The sequence below is a fragment of the Microcaecilia unicolor genome, chromosome 1 (genome assembly GCF_901765095.1).
Source record: "Microcaecilia unicolor chromosome 1, aMicUni1.1, whole genome shotgun sequence".
NCBI classification, from domain to species: domain Eukaryota; kingdom Metazoa; phylum Chordata; class Amphibia; order Gymnophiona; family Siphonopidae; genus Microcaecilia; species Microcaecilia unicolor.
This window is the reverse complement of record NC_044031.1, coordinates 41,118,984-41,135,965: the sequence shown is the minus strand read 5'-3', so window position 1 is coordinate 41,135,965 and position 16,982 is coordinate 41,118,984. Positions and strand designations below refer to the sequence as shown.

At 44.5% G+C, this 16,982-nt stretch overlaps 1 protein-coding gene across 2 annotated transcripts in view; it reads left to right on the top strand.

The window, feature by feature from the left end:
• Positions 1 to 16,982, top strand: part of LOC115465546 — a 71,740-nt gene that overhangs the window by 24,048 nt on the left and 30,710 nt on the right. The window contains exons 4-5 of one of the 2 annotated variants that reach the window (XM_030196086.1): positions 6,616 to 6,780; positions 16,115 to 16,264. In XM_030196086.1, coding sequence (XP_030051946.1) covers positions 6,616 to 6,780; positions 16,115 to 16,264 — 315 coding nt within the window. The remainder of the gene's footprint in view (positions 1 to 6,615; positions 6,781 to 16,114; positions 16,265 to 16,982) is intronic. The other variant, XM_030196095.1, reaches the window with a different exon arrangement.

Here is a 16,982-nt window from a genome sequence, read left to right as displayed (position 1 = left end):
TCTTTCACTCAAAAAAGATTCAAACCATGACAAAGCAGTACCTTCTGTCCCACATGCATTTAGATGTTTCAGTATGAGATATCCAGGAAGGCAAAGATATAATTTTGTCATCCATCAAGACCTAATCTTTCATCAATTGTAGCTGCTGCAAGGAGTTCATACTATGAACCCTCCTAAAACCATATTGATGCTCATCTAAGATTGAGTTTCTTATCAAAAAATCATCTAACTGTTTGTAAAGAGCCCGCTCTAGTGCTGTAGCAAGCAATGGCAGTGACAAAATATCTTCCTATCCTTCATCACTAACTGCACTGTAGCTATCTTCAGCTCTTAAGGAACAAAAGCTTCTTACAAAAACAAATTCACAATATGAGCTAAACATGTCATATTATATCTTAACAAAAAAGGGGAACAAACATCTTCTATTGCACCAGTTGGCCAACATTTCTGCAGGTAATTCTGAACTTGCATCGTTGTTACCTCTAAGAAATCACCCCAACATCCCCCTGCCTTTGCTTCAATCAGATCACACTCTCTATCCACAATACTAGGAAAAGTCTCAACTGTTTGCTGTATTTTTTGTACAAAATAGTCCAAATGCACATCAGGTGAGAAGGGTGATTCCAAAGACCCCAACCCTCTGTCATCAGTCAAAGACTGCACTACTGAGAACAATTCCTTAGGTCAATTTAAAGACTCTACAATTCGCTGCTGATAGTACCTCTCCCTCTCATTAGAGACTGCTATAATAAACGTATGTAACTTTAACAAATAATAATCTTTTACATCTTGATCTCTAGACTTACACCATTCCTTTTCCGCTTGCCTCAACTGTTGACACACAGTCCTCAATCTTGGGGGTACCCAAGACCCTACATTTCCTCCTTCTGTCTTCACAATCACGTTATGCTTTGTGGCTACCATATCCAAAGCCATATTAAAGAATCATTTCAATACATTACAATATCATCTCTTCCCAAATATAATATCTCCTCCAAAGATGAATTCCACACTTCCCACGAAGAAGCAGGTTCAATCCATGGTTTGATAAACTTAACATAAGAACTAGAAGTCTGACTCAATTTCTCTAATGGCAATGTGAACAAAACTAAAGAACGATCAGACCATGGAACTGAAATAACAGAAGTCTAAACTCCACCAACCCACTGAGATGGTGGCAAAAACAATAAATCTAACATATGACCTGCTTGATGCGTTACTTGATCTACAACTTGCTCTAAAGATAATGGCACAAGAGCATCGCTCAATTCATTTGATAAATCCATCTCCGGAATCACTGGGACATTAAAATCTCCCAACACCACCAGGCTAGACCACTCTACAGGGAGGGAAACTAAAAGAGCTATTAGTGAGGAACAGTCCCCACTACAATATCGTGGTGGACAATGCACTAAACAAAATGAAAAATTTCTCCCTTTCATTAATAAAACATCGGCACCATCGCAATCCTTATTAAAAAGCTTTACCAATCCAAGCTCTGCTCGGTATAGTGAAAAAACAAACCCTCCTTCCATCCCTACATCCCCTTGCCCATTTAAAACCTGCAGGACAAGTTAGCCAAAACTATATCAGAAGAATACAACCTAAAACATCTAGACTATGATGACAAATTAACTCTTTGACTAAATCTGTTTTATTTTTCAACGATCTTAAATTAATCATTCCCACACGCAACCGCTCAGATGAAACTAAAACTTTTTCATCTTGCAGTGGTATCAGTGTTAAACACCTATCCCTGTTATCCCATTGTCTCCTCCCCCTAGGATTCAGTGGGCCATACCTATCCATCCCTTGAATTACTGAAATTTTACACATGTTCAAACAAAATCAAAATGCCCATAAGGATATAATACTTTCCAGTCTAGTTGATACTCTTCTACAATCTGCCCACAGTTCACCCAAAGGCACGCCCTAAAGAGCTCATTAGTCATGCTCCTTTGTCGGCGTGACTGCATCGGCATGACCCCTTCGGTATGCAGCGCCTCCGGCATGCAACCAGAGATCAAACTACATTAGATAGGTATATTGCAGTGGCATATCCAATCAAGGTCAATTTACGCACCCCATGTCAGTCCCTCCCTTCTCTCTCCTGCCGCATCTCTCCTTTCCTTTCCTGGCCCAACCAGTTCCCTCCCTCAACCCACTCCCCCCATGCCTTAAAATCACTTCTAGTCTTTGCTCAGGCAGAAGCAGCAGCACTCAGGTTGCCTGAGGCCTGCAAGGAGCTTTCTTTCTGAACCATCCCACCCCTTCTGACAAAAGTTCCTGTTTTCTGAAGGGTGGGACAGTTCAGAGAGAAATCCCCGATGCAGGCCACAGGCAGCCTATGAGTGATTCTAAGATATGTTGGCGGAGAGGAGTGGGGGGAAGGAAGGAATTGCCAGATCTTTGTGGGGCCGGGAAGGGAAAGGAGAGATGCAGTGGGAGGGAGATTGGAGAAAAATACAGATGCACCCCCTGTCGAAAATTCCTGGCTACTCTATTGGCATATTGAGATTCAAAGTTGCAGTAGGCAGGTACATAGGAGATCAAACTGTAGTAAACAGGTAAACTGAGATTCATAGCTGCAAGTAGGCAGGCACAGAGGAGATCAAACTGCAGTAGGCAGGTACACTGAGTTTCAGAGCTGCAGAAAGAACACAGTAGTAAAGGTACAATAAGTATCAGTAAATTTACTGTGCAAAATAGTTCAAGGTCAAGGGAAGGCAAATAGTGAAATATCTGCAGCCACTTCCACAGCATAATTGTACAAAAATGCTTCCCTTACCCCAGATATGATGCTAGACTAACGTACCAGGATCTGCACTTTTTCCTAGAGCCAAATTACATAAACATACCGTTGATCGTTTTGTCTTTCTAGCCCTGCTCAGTTTTTCTGCAGAAATATTTAATGAAGTGGCCCTGACCATCTCCATAGCAATATGATGCAAAGTATCACCTCTCTTTGAGCAAGTAATCTATTCTTTTGAAGCTGGGGATACGTGGAGGGGCATAATCGAACGGGGACGACCATCTCTAAGGACGTCCCGGAGAAGGGGTAGGGAAACCGCTATTATCGAAACAAGATGGGCATCCATCTTTCGTTTCGATAATATGGTCGGGGACGCCCAAATCTCAACATTTAGGTCGACCTTAGAGATGGTTGACCTAAATGTTGAGATGGTCGACCTTAGAAATGTTCATCCCCAGTTTTCGGCGATAATGGAAACCGAGGACGCCCAGCTCAAAAACGACCAAATCCAAGGCATTTGGTTGTGGAAGGAGCCAGCATTCGTAGTTCACTGGTCCCCCTCACATGCCAGGACACCAACCGGGCACCCTAGGGGGCACTGCAGTGCACTTCACAAATTGCTCCCAGGTGCATAGCTCCCTTACCTTGTGTGCTGAGCTCCCCAACACCCCCCCCCAAAACCCACTCCCCACAACTGTACACCACTACCATAGCCCTAAGGGGGGCACCTACATGTGGGTACAGTGGGTTTCGGGTGGGTTTTGAAGGGCTCACATTTACCAGCACAAGTGTAACAGGTAGGGGGGGATGGGTCTGGGTCGCCTGCCGGAAGTGCACTGCACCCACTAAAACTGCTCCAGGGACCTGCATACTGCTGTAATGGAGCTGGGTATGACATTTGAGGCTGGCATAGAGACTGGCAAAAAATATATTTTTTTTTTTAGGGTGGGAGGGGGTTGGTGACAATTGGAGGAGTAAGGGGAGGTCATCCCCGATTCCCTACGGTGGTCTTCTGGTCAGTTTGGGCACCTTTTTGGGGAAAATGAACCAAGTAAAGTCAACCAAATGCTCGTCAGGGACGCCCTTCTTTTTTCCATTATTGGCCGAAGATGCCCATCTCTTAAGCACACCCAAGTCCTGCCTTTGCTACACCTCCGACACGCCCCGTGAATTTTGCCTATCCTGGCTGACAGGATAGGCATGGACAGGGGGAATTGTATATGTGTAAATAGCCTCTATAAATACACCTGAGGAGGACAGCGGCAAAGGTATTCCCTTTTGGGAATAACAGAATTCTGGGATCAAGTTGTATTGGAGTTGCTAAGTGACTGAGCTGAGAAGAAAGTTATAAAGTCTGCCCGTTGCAATGGTTATAATAAAAGTTGTTTGTTTCAAGACTCTTGGAATGCTGTGTAGTTCCTGGACCGAAGAGCTGAGTGGAACCTGAAGTGAGAATCTGGCCTCCCAAACAGTGGCGTAGCCAAGGGTGGGCCTGGATGGGCCCAGGCCCACCCACTTTGGGCTCAGGCCCACCCAGTAGCAGCACACCTATAATGTGGCTGGCAGGGATCCCCAAGCCCCACCAGCCGAAAACTCCCAACAACTGTCCCTCCTGCATACCTTGTAAATAGCAGATCTTCGTCTGCAGCGACTGATATACGTACTATTCGCACCAGCCCCACAGCCTTCCCTCTGATGTATTCCCACCTATGCAGAAACAGGAAGTTGCGTCAGAGGGAAGGCTGTGGGTCCAACATGAGCAGTGTGTATTAGTTGCTGCATGTGAGGGAGGGAGGATGTTTGAGAGACCAAATGGCATGCAGGCAAGAGAGGGAGTGACCAAATCACTTGTGGGACAGGGCAAAGTCCTGCCCACCCATCTTGGGCACAGGCCCACCCAGAATTGGGTGTCTGGCTACGCCGCTGCTCCCAAACCTCCAAATTGCATTTCCGGACCATTGACTTGCCCTTAGCTCGACTGAAGGCAAACAAACTTATATGTGTGATGAGAGTGGCCCAAATGTGAGTGGAGACTGAGAAGTTTGTTTTATTTATTTATTTGTTACATTTGTACCCCACATTTTCCCACCTATTTGCAGGCTCAATGTGGCTTACATAGTACCGTGAGGCGTTAGCCACCTCCGGTGATGAAACAAATACAAAGTGATGTTATTGTTGAAAGAGGTTCATGTGTTAGACACATTAGGAAATTGTAGAGAAGAAGAGTTATATAGTGTTCTTTACGGGCTTTTGATTTGTTGTGTTGCTGGGTTCAGGCACTTAAGTTGGGTCAGTAGGGTATGCCTTTTCGAACAGGTTGGTCTTTACTGATTTCCAGAAGTTAAGGTGGTTGTACGTTGCTTTTATGGCTTTCGGCAGTGCATTCCACAGTTGCATGCTTATATAGGAGAAGCTGGATCCGTAAATTGATTTGTACTTGAGTCCTTTGGAGCTAGGGTAGTAAAGATTTAAGTATGTTCGTGATGGTTCGATTGTGTTTCTGGTTGGCAGGTCTATAAGGTCGGTCATATATCCCGGGGCTTCGCCGTAGATAATTTTGTGGACCAGGGTGCAGATTTTGAAAGTGATACGTTTTGTGTTACCCAGGGCCAGAGCTAGCACACGGGTGAGACCCGGGTTACATATTTAACAGTATTCAAAGAAGAAGAAGAAAAACAAATTAAATTGAATAAAAGAGTGATTGACCTAGGATAATAAGATGAGAAATTGACGGTTAAATGAGAAAGTGAAGTCCAAAAGAAGGATCACCTGAATGAGTCAGCTTGAGGACAGAGAAGAGTCCTAATTGTGATGGAAGGCAGTTTTGGGCCTTGGAAATTGGATTTTAGGATGAACACTGAGACCTATGAGTGTTGCACAACATGGCTATATTTAGTTATTTAGCTGCTTTTCAAGTACATAAGTACATAAGTACATAAGTAGTGCCATACTGGGAAAGACCAAAGGTCCATCTAGCCCAGCATCCTGTCACCGACAGTGGCCAATCCAGGTCAAGGGCACCTGGCACGCTCCCCAAACGTAAAAACATTCCAGACAAGTTATACCTAAAAATGAGGAATTTTTCCAGTCCATTTAATAGCGGTCTATGGACTTGTCCTTTAGGAATCTATCTAACCCCTTTTTAAACTCCGTCAAGCTAACCGCCCGTACCACGTTCTCCGGCAATGAATTCCAGAGTCTAATTACACGTTGGGTGAAGAAAAATTTTCTCCGATTCGTTTTAAATTTAAAGGCATTTAAAGAGCATGCTTGGGTGGGAGAGAAAACTAAGCACCTATGTTCTAATTTTTTAAGTTAAATGTAGATTCTCCCATGGAGCCCAGCCACAAAAAAATAACAAGGAGAAAAACATAGTACTGTTATACAGAGAAACTTACTGGGGGGTTTTAACGGCCTACATTTCCTAGGCATGGAAGATACTACTACTACTTATCATTTCTATAGTGCTACTAGATATATGCAGCGCTGTACACTGAACATAAAGAGACCAGTCCCTGCTCGACAGAGCTTACAATCTAATTAGGCCAGACAAACAGGACAAATAAGAGATAAGGGAATTACTAAGGTGGGAATGATAAAATATGGGTACTGAACAAGTGACTAAGGGTTAGGAGTTAAAAGCAGCATCAAAAAGGTGGGCTTTTAGCAGTCAATAAGAGGAGTTTGAACTATATGCAGAACTGGATAGGGAGCCAGTGAAGTGACTTGAGGAGAGAGCTAATATGAGCATAGCGACACTGGCGGAATATAAGTTGTACAGCTGAATTTTGAACAAATTGAAGACGGTTATCAGCTCATAGATCAAGCCTCATTCTCTCTTTCTTTCTCTCTCTCTCTGATAGAATAAAAATGCAACATTTATGACAGGAGTGAATGTTCCAGAACTGGTGGGAGAAGAACCCTTCTACACTGATGATCATTGTCTGGACTGTTGTGTTGTCGTTACTGTGGCTCCCGGCCCAGAACCTGAGAAAGATGGAGGGACTCCAGGGCCGTCTGCTGTGAATGTAAGTGAATTGTGAAAATAAACGCAGCTCTGTACACCTGAATTCCACCCTTTTACCTTTTTTCCACTAGCGATGTGTAGAGCTCCTTTAAAGAAGGGTTGCCACCAGATTCAGCTATCAAATTAAAGAATCTCCAGGTTTGTCAGATCAGTTCGATGAAACTTTATAAAAGCAGAAAAAAAAATGTTAGCGACAGATCTTCGGGAAACCCAAAGCTGACCTGGGGGATTCTGCCAGGTATGCATGTTGAAGCAAGTGGGGGGAAAATATGACAGATTCTCCTAGCCAGTTTTGTAATAATCTATGCTTTCTTTTAAACTTGAACTGGGCTGGTAACTCCTTTATTCATGTTTGCACAACCCATATTTTCACCATAGGGCCTCTTTAAGATGATGAGACAGACTTACTAATAGAAGCAGAATTTTACGCACCGTGTGGGAATTTGCATGCGCAATTTTTTAGGGATGAACAGCCAGAAAATGATCATTTGGTGCTAAATTCTGCACATGGCGCTGGAAAATTGGTGCCCAAAAAAAATTTAGCAGTAATCGCTATTCTATAAATGGCGCTCCGAATTGAGTTCCATTTATAGAATAGCGCTTGGAGACGGGATCCGTGACTACTTTTAGACACGACCATATACACCAACTGAACCTGCTGTAAATCCTCATCTTTAAATTTAGTGTGGATCCCCCTTATTCTATAATAACTACTACTACTATTTAGCATTTCTATAGCGCTACAAGGCGTACGCAGCGCTGCACAAACATAGAAATAATAACATGTATAAATTGCAGGAATGCCCCTGATCCACCCATGGCCGTTCGCCCTTTTCTGATCCGCATGTAAATTTACACGCGTAGATTGTAATTAATGACTTAGCACTGATTGCTAGAGCCCAATTATCGGCACTAATTGGCTCGTTATTCAATTAAATTATGCGCAAATCGGGCATGTGCCCGAATTTGCGCACCCAATGTAAAGCACCATTTATAGAATCTGGGGGGGGGGGGGGGGGGGGGGGTTGTGTCATTTCTCATGTCATTTATAAGAATTTTTGTTTTGTTGAGATTTTTCTAGCCATTTTGTCAGTTTCTGATAATCATACACACTGTGTGGAAAGAGGGCGCATTATTTCGGAAAGAGAGCGCACGCTTTCCATTGTTCCTTCCAAGCTGAGCGGGAGTCTGCCAACTGCACTGCCTGCCAGTGGATGATGGTGTGGAACTGGCAGGTTCTCTGGAGTTCTGCATAGCTTGTCTGTCTCTCACTCAGGGGCGTATCTGGACTTTGCCGGTAGGGGGGGTCCAGAGCCGAGGTGAGGGGGCATATTTTAGCCCCCCCCCCCCCCGCCGCTGCCACCCCCCCCCCCCGGCGCCGCCCCTCCTTGGCCCGCCCCATGACCGTCTTGACCACCGCCGACCCTCCGCCCGCTGTCGCCTACCTTTGCTGGCGGGGGATCCCAACCCCCGCCAGCCGAAGCCATCTTCCTTCATTGTTTCTTCTTTCTGAGTCTGACTCTGACGTCCTGTACGTTGTGTACGTGCAGGACGTCAGAGTCAGACTCAGAAAGAAGAATCAAACAGCGAAGGAAGACTGCTTCGGCTGGCGGGGGTTGGGGTCCCCCACCAGCAAAGGTAGGCGACGGCAGGTTGGCAGTGGGAGGGGGGGTTGCAAGGGCCATCGTAGGGGGGTCCAGGGCCAAATCTACGGGGGCCCTGGCCCCCGTGGCCCCATTACAGATACGCCCCTGCTCTCACTATTGAAGCTCTGCAGGACTCCAGAGAACCTGCCAGTTCCTAGTGATTTGAAAATACAGTGTTGAAGCACCATCATCCACTGGCAGGCAGTGCAGTTGGCAGACTCCCGCTCAGCTTAGAGGGAAGAGGGGGGAGAGGATAGAGTTAATGAAAGACTGGAGAATAAGAGGAAGGGGCATAGGGGAGAACTATAGTGAGAGAAAGATGAAATGCTGTAGGTAGACAAAGTAAAAAAAAAAAAAAGGGAAATTAAAGGCTGGATAGTAAGAATAGACAAAAAGGCAGAAAATAATTTCCATTAAAGAAAACTGAAAGAAAAAGGAGGAGAGAGAAAAATGACAAATGGACAGGAAACCCTGGCAAGAGAGTTAAGAGAAAACGAAGAAAAGCAGAAATCGGAGACTAGGGCCAACACAATTATAAAAAATTGCCAAACAACAAAGGTGGAAAAAAATAATTATTTTTAAAATTTAGGATAAAGTAATATGGCAGCTGTGTTTTAAAAGATTAAAAAATACAAATAAAACACAAAATGGAAAATATGGTGATTCCTTTATATCGGACTAATTGTAATGCATTTTTGACTAGCTTTCAGAGACCAACTCTTCCTTCCTCTCAGGTCAGGAGAGGATACCATGTCAGTAGTATACTGTCCCGTCCTGACCTATCACCGGGCTGCTGCGGTAGCCTGGCGGTACTTCCTTCTTAGCGAGCAGTAAGCTCGTTTTGGGCTTACCGCCGCTTCTTAAAAGGGCCCCTATGTTACTCTGCTGCTATGACTGAGGGGGCAATTGTGTTGATTTCTCTGGACTCCCTGTCTGGCTGCTGCAATAGGTATAAATGTCTGGAATACAGATCTTCTAGGAATAATCACTGCATTTATACATATAGGTGGTGAAAAGTAGACTTTACATGTGTAAGTGCCGGTACTTGCATGAAGAAGCTACCTAGTGATGCTGCTCTTTTTGTAAATGTGTCATTTTTTACAGAACAGCTGCTTCCGTTGCACACATAGGTAAACATTTACACACGTAAAGGGAAATACACATGTAACCAAACATGTAACATTTAACCAAATGATTACCCCTATAACATTCTGTGACCACGAGTTATGTAGCCCAACATTGTGCGGTGCAAAGAGAAGCTACGAGAATGGTATGGGATTTGCGTTACAAGACGTATGAGAAGAGACTTGCTGACCTGAACATGTATACTCTGGAGAAAAGGAGAAACAGGGGTGATATGATACAGATGTTAAAATATCTGAAAGGTATTAATCCAAAACGAACCTTTTCCGGAGATGGGAAGGCGGTAGAACTAGAGGACATGAAATGAGATTGAAGGGGGGCAGACTCAAGAAAAATGTCAGGAAGTATTTTTTCACAGAGAGAGTGGTGGATGCTTGGAATGCCCTCCCGCGGGAGGTGGTGGAAATGAAAACGGTAACGGAATTCAAACATGCGTGTGATAAACATAAAGGAATCCTGTTCCGAGGGAATGGATCCTCAGAAGCTTAGCCGAGATTGGGTGGCAGAGCCGGTGGTGGGAGGGGGGGCTGGTTGGGAGGCAGGGATTGTGCTGGGCAGACTTATACGGTCTGTGCCCTGAAAAGGACAGGTACAAATCAAGGTAAGGTATAGACAAGAAGTAGCACATATGAGTTTATCTTGTTGGGCAGACTGGATGGACCGTGCAGGTCTTTTTCTGCCATAATCTACTATGTATGTTCCATGTAACAATACTGTTAACTATAATGCTTTCCATGTAATAACATTGATCTTTGTATCTTCACTGTTGTACTGTAAGCCACATTGACCTGAAAACATGTTCAGATAATTTGGGGTATAAATATGAATAAATGGAAATACAAATGTATACATACGTACAGGGTGAGGCAAAAAACAAGTAACCCCGTAGCGTTTTTTGCTGTTCTTCAGCAACCACTTGGAATTTCAGCTTGAAATTTTACAACTTTATTTGTTGTTACTATCTACATTCACGTTTAGAGTAGAATGGGATTATCTTTAAACATGATAAAGTTACAGACTTTTTATTGTGACCCCCCCAGCGATTTTTGTGCGTTCGTAAATGTTTGCACTGTAAAACTACCATTTTTTGAAAAAAAAGCTGGGGTACCAGCTTATTGTTAATGAAGTCACAGTGACAGTAATACACACAGGCTTATTTTGGAAAGAGAAGGACACCCATCTTTTGACACAAATCGGGAGATGGGCATCCTTCGCACAGGGTCACCCAAATCAGCATAATTGAAAGCCGATTTTGGGTATCCTCAACTGCTTTCCGTCGCGGGGACGACCAAATTTCACAGGGACATGTCAGAAACATAGCGAAGGCGGGGCTGGGGCGTGCTTAACACATGGGCGTCCTCGGCCGATAATGGAAAAAAGAAGGGCGTCCCTAACGAACACTTGGCCAACTTTACTTGGTCCTTTTTTTTAATGACCAAGCCTCAAAAATGTGCCCTAAATGACCAGATGACCACCGGATGGAATTGGGGATGACGTCCCCCTACTCCCCCAGTGGTCACTAACCCTCTCCCACCCTAAAAAAAATTTTTTAAATATTTTTTCCAGCCTCTATGCCAGCCCAAATATCATACCCAGCTCCATGACAGCAGTATGCAGGTCCCTGGAGCAGTTTTAGTGGGTACTGCAGTGCACCTCGGGCAGGCGGACCCAGGCCCATCCCCCCTTACCTGTTAAACTTATGGTGGTAAATGTGAGCCCTCCAAAACCCACCACAAACCGACTGTACCCACATCTAGGTGCTCCCCTTCATCCCTAAGGGCTATGGTAGTGGTGTACAGTTTTGGGGAAGGGGTTGGGGGGCTCAGCTCACAAGGTAAGGGAGCTGTGCACCTGGGAGTTTTTTCTGAAGACCATTGCAGTGCCCCTAGGGTGCCCGGTTGGTGTCCTGGCATGTGAGGGGGACCAGTGCACTATGAATGCTGGCTCCTCCCATGACCAAATGCCTTGGATTTGGTCGTTTCTGAGTTGGACATCCTCGGTTTCCATTATCACCGAAAATCAGTGACAACCATCTCTAAGGTCAACCTAAATGTTGAGATTTGGACGTCCCTGACCGTATTATCGAAACAAAAGATGGCTGTCCATCTTGTTTCGATAATATGGGTTTCCCCACCCCTTCACAGGGACGTCCTGTGAGGATGCCCTCAGGAAAACTTGGGTGCCCCTTTTGATTATGCCCCTCACAGTGACACCCAAAGTCACAAGCAATTGCCCAACTCAAGGAAGTGCTATAGATGATCTGGGACAGCCTGCAGAAGGACCGATCGATCGACAAGGCTGTTAAGAACTTCCCAAAGCAGCTGAAGGCCAATGTTAAAGCTGAGGGTGGACACTTTGAGCTTTCAAAGTGACTGTAAAATTCTGACACATTGTTAATTGTATCATTTGAATAATGTTATTTTACTGAGTTTTAGCTCGAACATTGTTAATGCGCAAAAAATCACTAGGTGGTAATGCTAAAATGTCAGTATCACCAACATAACTTGAGATATTTAATAGTAATACGTAAATATGATGACTAAATAAGTGGGCTACTTTTTTTGCCCCACCCTGTATATTCATTCATTCATTCATTCATTCATTCATTCATTCATTCATTCATTTATTATTTTTGATCTCTTTTTTTTTTTTTTTTTTTTTTTTTACAAAGAGCACTGTATTCAGTGTGTCTTTTGTACAATAAGCAGGAAATTGTGAACATCCTTACCTGGATGCAGTGGCGTTCCTAGGGGGGCGGACACCCGGGGCGGTGCAGCACCCCCCCCCCCCCCGATGCAGCGCGGACCCCCCCGCGAAAGAGCCCCCCCCGGGTGCATGCCGCTGGGGGGGGGTGCCGCAGCGCGCGCCTGCTGTGAGTTTACTAACTTTGCTTGTTTGCTGCAGCTCCCTCTGCCCCGGAACAGGAAGTAACCTGTTCTGGGGCAGAGGGAGCTGCAGCGACCGAGAGAAGTTAGCGAACTCTCGCAGCAGGCGCGCGCCGTGGCACCCCCCCAGCGGCGTGCACCCGGGGCGGACCGCCCCCACCACCCCCCCCCCTTGGTACGCCACTGCCTGGATGGTCCATTGCCAACCAAGATGCCCTATGCAAAATGGCGCTTGCATTTTCTCAAAACATGCAATTAGTGAGATATAGAAGATGGATGAATTTGCTGCTCAAAGTATGCTGAGCTGACATTGATCAGGTAGTCCATATGGAAGAGCATAAGAACTTAAGAAGTAAGCGTTGCCGTACTGGGTCAGACCAAGAGTCCGTCTAGCCCAACAGTAGCCAGTCCCAGTAGCCCTGGCAGAGTCCCAAAAAGTGGCAAGATTCCATGCTATTGAATCCCAATGATAAGCAGTGGCTTTCCCCAGCGTGTTTCATCTATTAAAAGTCATTATCATCAACGTATCCTTTCTTCTATTCTCTCTCCTATGGCAAAATGAGTCCAAGTATGTGTGTCTGAAGTCTAAATATACCACTATGGCAACAAGTGCATTAGGAAAATGCTTCAGCTCCAAAGAATGGACCGCCGAAGGTTTTCCCTTTAGGAATCCTCCCAAAGGAGCAGTGGCGTACCAAGGGGGGGCGGTGGGGGCGGTCCGCCCCGGGTGCACGCCGCTGGGGGGTGCTGCGGCACGCGCCTGTCAGCTGAGTTCGCTAACTTTGCTAACTTCTCTCGTTCGCTGCAGCTCCCTCTGGCCCGGAACAGGTTACTTCCTGTTCCGGCCGGGGCAGAGGGAGCTGCAGCGAAGTTAGCGAACTCAGCTGACAGGTGCGCGCCGCGGCACCCCCCCCCCCAGTGGCGTGCACCCAGGGGGGGGTGTCATTTTGCCGGGGGGGGGGCCCGTGCTGCACCCGAGGGGGGCGCATCGGCGATCCGCCCCGGGTGTCATGCAGGCTAGGAACGCCACTGCAAAGGAGAACTATCATGGCAGTCAAAAAGCATATATGTCTGTAACAATGGCTTCATCAACTTTTATTTATTTATTTATTGGGATTTATGAAGAGATTCACCCAAGAGGGTGTACAGCAGGTAGTTTAACATAAAACTTACAATGTTGTTAACAGCATAGCAATTGTAAAAATGATCAAATATAAACATAAACGCAATAAATGAGGTAAACTTGAAAACAGCAAATTGAAACCTAATAATAGGACTACCATGAAACAGTATCAAAAATATACACATTTAACAGCACTGAAATTCAAATAACAGATATAATATGATGTCAGCATAATACTAATGAAACATCTAATAAGCACGATTAGAATATTCAAATAACATAGATATGATGCTAATGCTTTTTTTACAATACAGCTTACCATATAGCTGAGGGACCAAATGCAAATATATAGATGGGGACAAGATGGGTGGTGCAGAGTCAGTTGGGATAAATAGATGGGTGGCTAAACTCAAGGCAAGTTCTTTGTACAGTTAAACAAGATATAAAGGAACTGATCTAATTTACAGTGTGTGTAGTGCAGAGTGATGTATAGTTAATCACCCTTTCCCTTATTCTATATAGCGCGCCTAGATCTCCGCGCAAAACTCAAAGTGCATTCCATAACAATGGGCATAACCGAATTGGTTAACAAGCCAATCAGCGCTGTTAATTGGATGTTAACAAGCAATTATAAGCACTAATTAGAACTTATGCATAGAACTAGCTAAGCGCATTCTATAACATGGTCTGCGTAAATTCTAATGTGCATTCTCAAAAAGGGGGTTTGGAATGGGTGAGTCATGGGTGTTCCAAAAATTAACGCGCAAGGTTATAGAATATACCTGCTCCATGCCTAACTTAGGCACTGGTATTTACACCCCAGTTTTACTTGGTGTAATTGCTCGCAACGAAATGTAGTCGCATGGATGGGCAATAAGCATATTCTATAAACTGCACAGAAATGTTATAGAATGTGCTTAGACGGAAATTTTTTCCGTGCGGATTTTCTAGGCACCATATATAGGCTTGGGGGAAGAGCCAGGTTTTCACTTGCTTCCTGAAGTAGAGGTAGCCTCAAGTTAGACATAGCCCCTCTGGGAATAAATTCCAGAGCATCGGGGCTACTCCTGAGAAGGCTCACTGGTGGGTATCGCATTGTACAATTTCTTTTGATGAGGATCAGTGCGTGTTTTCTAGCAAAAAAGGTGCCGGTACTCAAATGCTAGGTCACCCTTCAGGGGTGGGGTGATCACTGAAGGACCCACTCCACAATAGCCAGGCCTTCTGCAACCAGCCGCAGAATTGGCATGTAGGGCCTGAGCTCTTTCATTAAAACCTGGGGTCCATGGGTCAATTTTAGCAGACAGTGGAAAAGGTGCCGGTACTCAGTACCTCCAAGTACCCCCTCAAAAAAAGCCCTGATGAGGATACAGGTAGTGATGCTCCTTGAGAAGACCTTAGAGGTCTCAAAGGCATGTAAAGGCTTAACTTATTCTTTAAGTACTCTTGCCCTGTTTTAAATTTAGCCCTGTAATGTACTAGTAGCCAGTGTAATTTTTGCAAGAAGGGTGTGATGTGGTCACACTGCTTGCAGCCTTCTATCAGTCGTGCTGCAGCATTCTGAATTAGTTAGACATGATGCAAACTCTTTTTGGTTTGACCACTATACAGGACAGTACAGTAGTCTAGTTGTGATGTTATCATGGCGTGGACCACTGTGGTCAGACTTATCACTATATGGAGAGAGATTTTATAGCTACTTCAGGTGAAAGAGCCAATTTTTAAAGGTTATTTGAATTTGCGGGCTCAGAGTGAGTGATGAGTCTAGCAGTATCCCAAGATTCTTGACCTGTGATTTTAAGGGGAGTTCATACTTCCCAAAAGTATTTTGAAGTCAGGTATTTGTCCATTTGTGTTAGGTACCCAAAGAATCTCTGTTTTGCTTGGGTTCAGACAAAGTTTGTTGTTGTTTGCCCATTCCTGAGTTGCAGGCAGTCAGTTTACTCAGTGCTGTGGGTAGATCTGTTTCAGTGGGTATAAGTATTTGCACATCATCAGCATAAATGTAGAATTTTGTGTCCATTGACCTAAGCAGCTCACCCAGAGTCTTGAGGTAGATATTGAATAAAATGGGACACAGTATGGATCCATGTGGCACCCCACAGTTCAGTGCTTATGGTAATGATGTGCTGTTGCTGTACAGAACTATGTGACAAATAGGATTTGAACCATGTAAATACTATGCCACTGATACCTGTTTTTGCCAGTCTAGTAAGCATGGTACTATAATCCACAACGTTGAAGGCTGCTGAGAAATCCAGCAACACTAGTATCAAGGCAGATCCCCTGTCACGGTTTCTGTGCAGATCATCAAGAAGGGACACAAGAACTGCGGCAAATGAAATCATGTCATTGCTAGATGGTGGTTGAAGCTAGGTGCCTGCTGTTCCTGGTAGCATGATGCTAACAGAAATGGCATTGAGACCATTGCCAAATGTCTTTGTGCTTAGGCAAACCATAAACTGCTTCTTCTGTGGAGTAGAACACTATGAAGCCATCGTGAAACCAACATTGACCTTCTGCTGTCTTCCTGCACAGGCTCAGCTCCCATCTGAGACGAAAGAGGGCACCATAAATCAGCCAAGGCAAAAGCCTTCCCATTTCCATCTTGACTATGAATACGTTTGGGGGACCTCTTCAGAGAGTTCGAGCGAAGAAGTCAGAGCTTCAGCGCGAAATCGTGCAAGGGTAATGCAAGACTTATTTATTTTCATCTGCAAGATAAAGTTAAAAATGAAAATACCTGTTATTATAATCTTCCTGGCTGTTAGAAGCAGTATAACCTAATCCTTCCAGTGAAATGTGGCTTATAGAAATACTTACTTTGCCTGAATGTAACTTGCCTTTAGCGCGGATTTGGAAAATCCAGTCAAGAAATCTAAAATTCAGATTGAAGCTATAATAGAAGACTTGAGGCTCAAGAAGGAATCTTTTCGTAGCTGCCTGCCTTCTTCTAGATCACCACAAACATCCATCATTTGAAGACTGTGCTGCTTGATAGATTTGCATCTTCTTGTGGGATGATACAGAATCGATCATCCATAAAGGTTGAAGATTTCTGCAAAAAGTTGACGGAGCAAAGAGAACAAGCCAATCAGCATTTTTAACAGCCCTTAATAAGCAATAATGAGCATTAATTGGCAATACTTTAAATTTACGTCCACAACTCGCTAAGCTTATTCTGTAACGCACAGCACCTAAATTCTAATGTGCAGAGCCAAAAAGGGGTGTGGCTATGGGTGGGGAAATGAGCGTTTCATGGGAATTCCAAAATTTACATGCACTTTTATAGAATATGGCCCTCTGCGTCTAAATCTACATACCGATATTTATGCCATGTTTTCCTTGGTGTAAATGGATGTGCATAGTTCTAGGCGATGGGATTTCAATTAGGCATATTTTATAT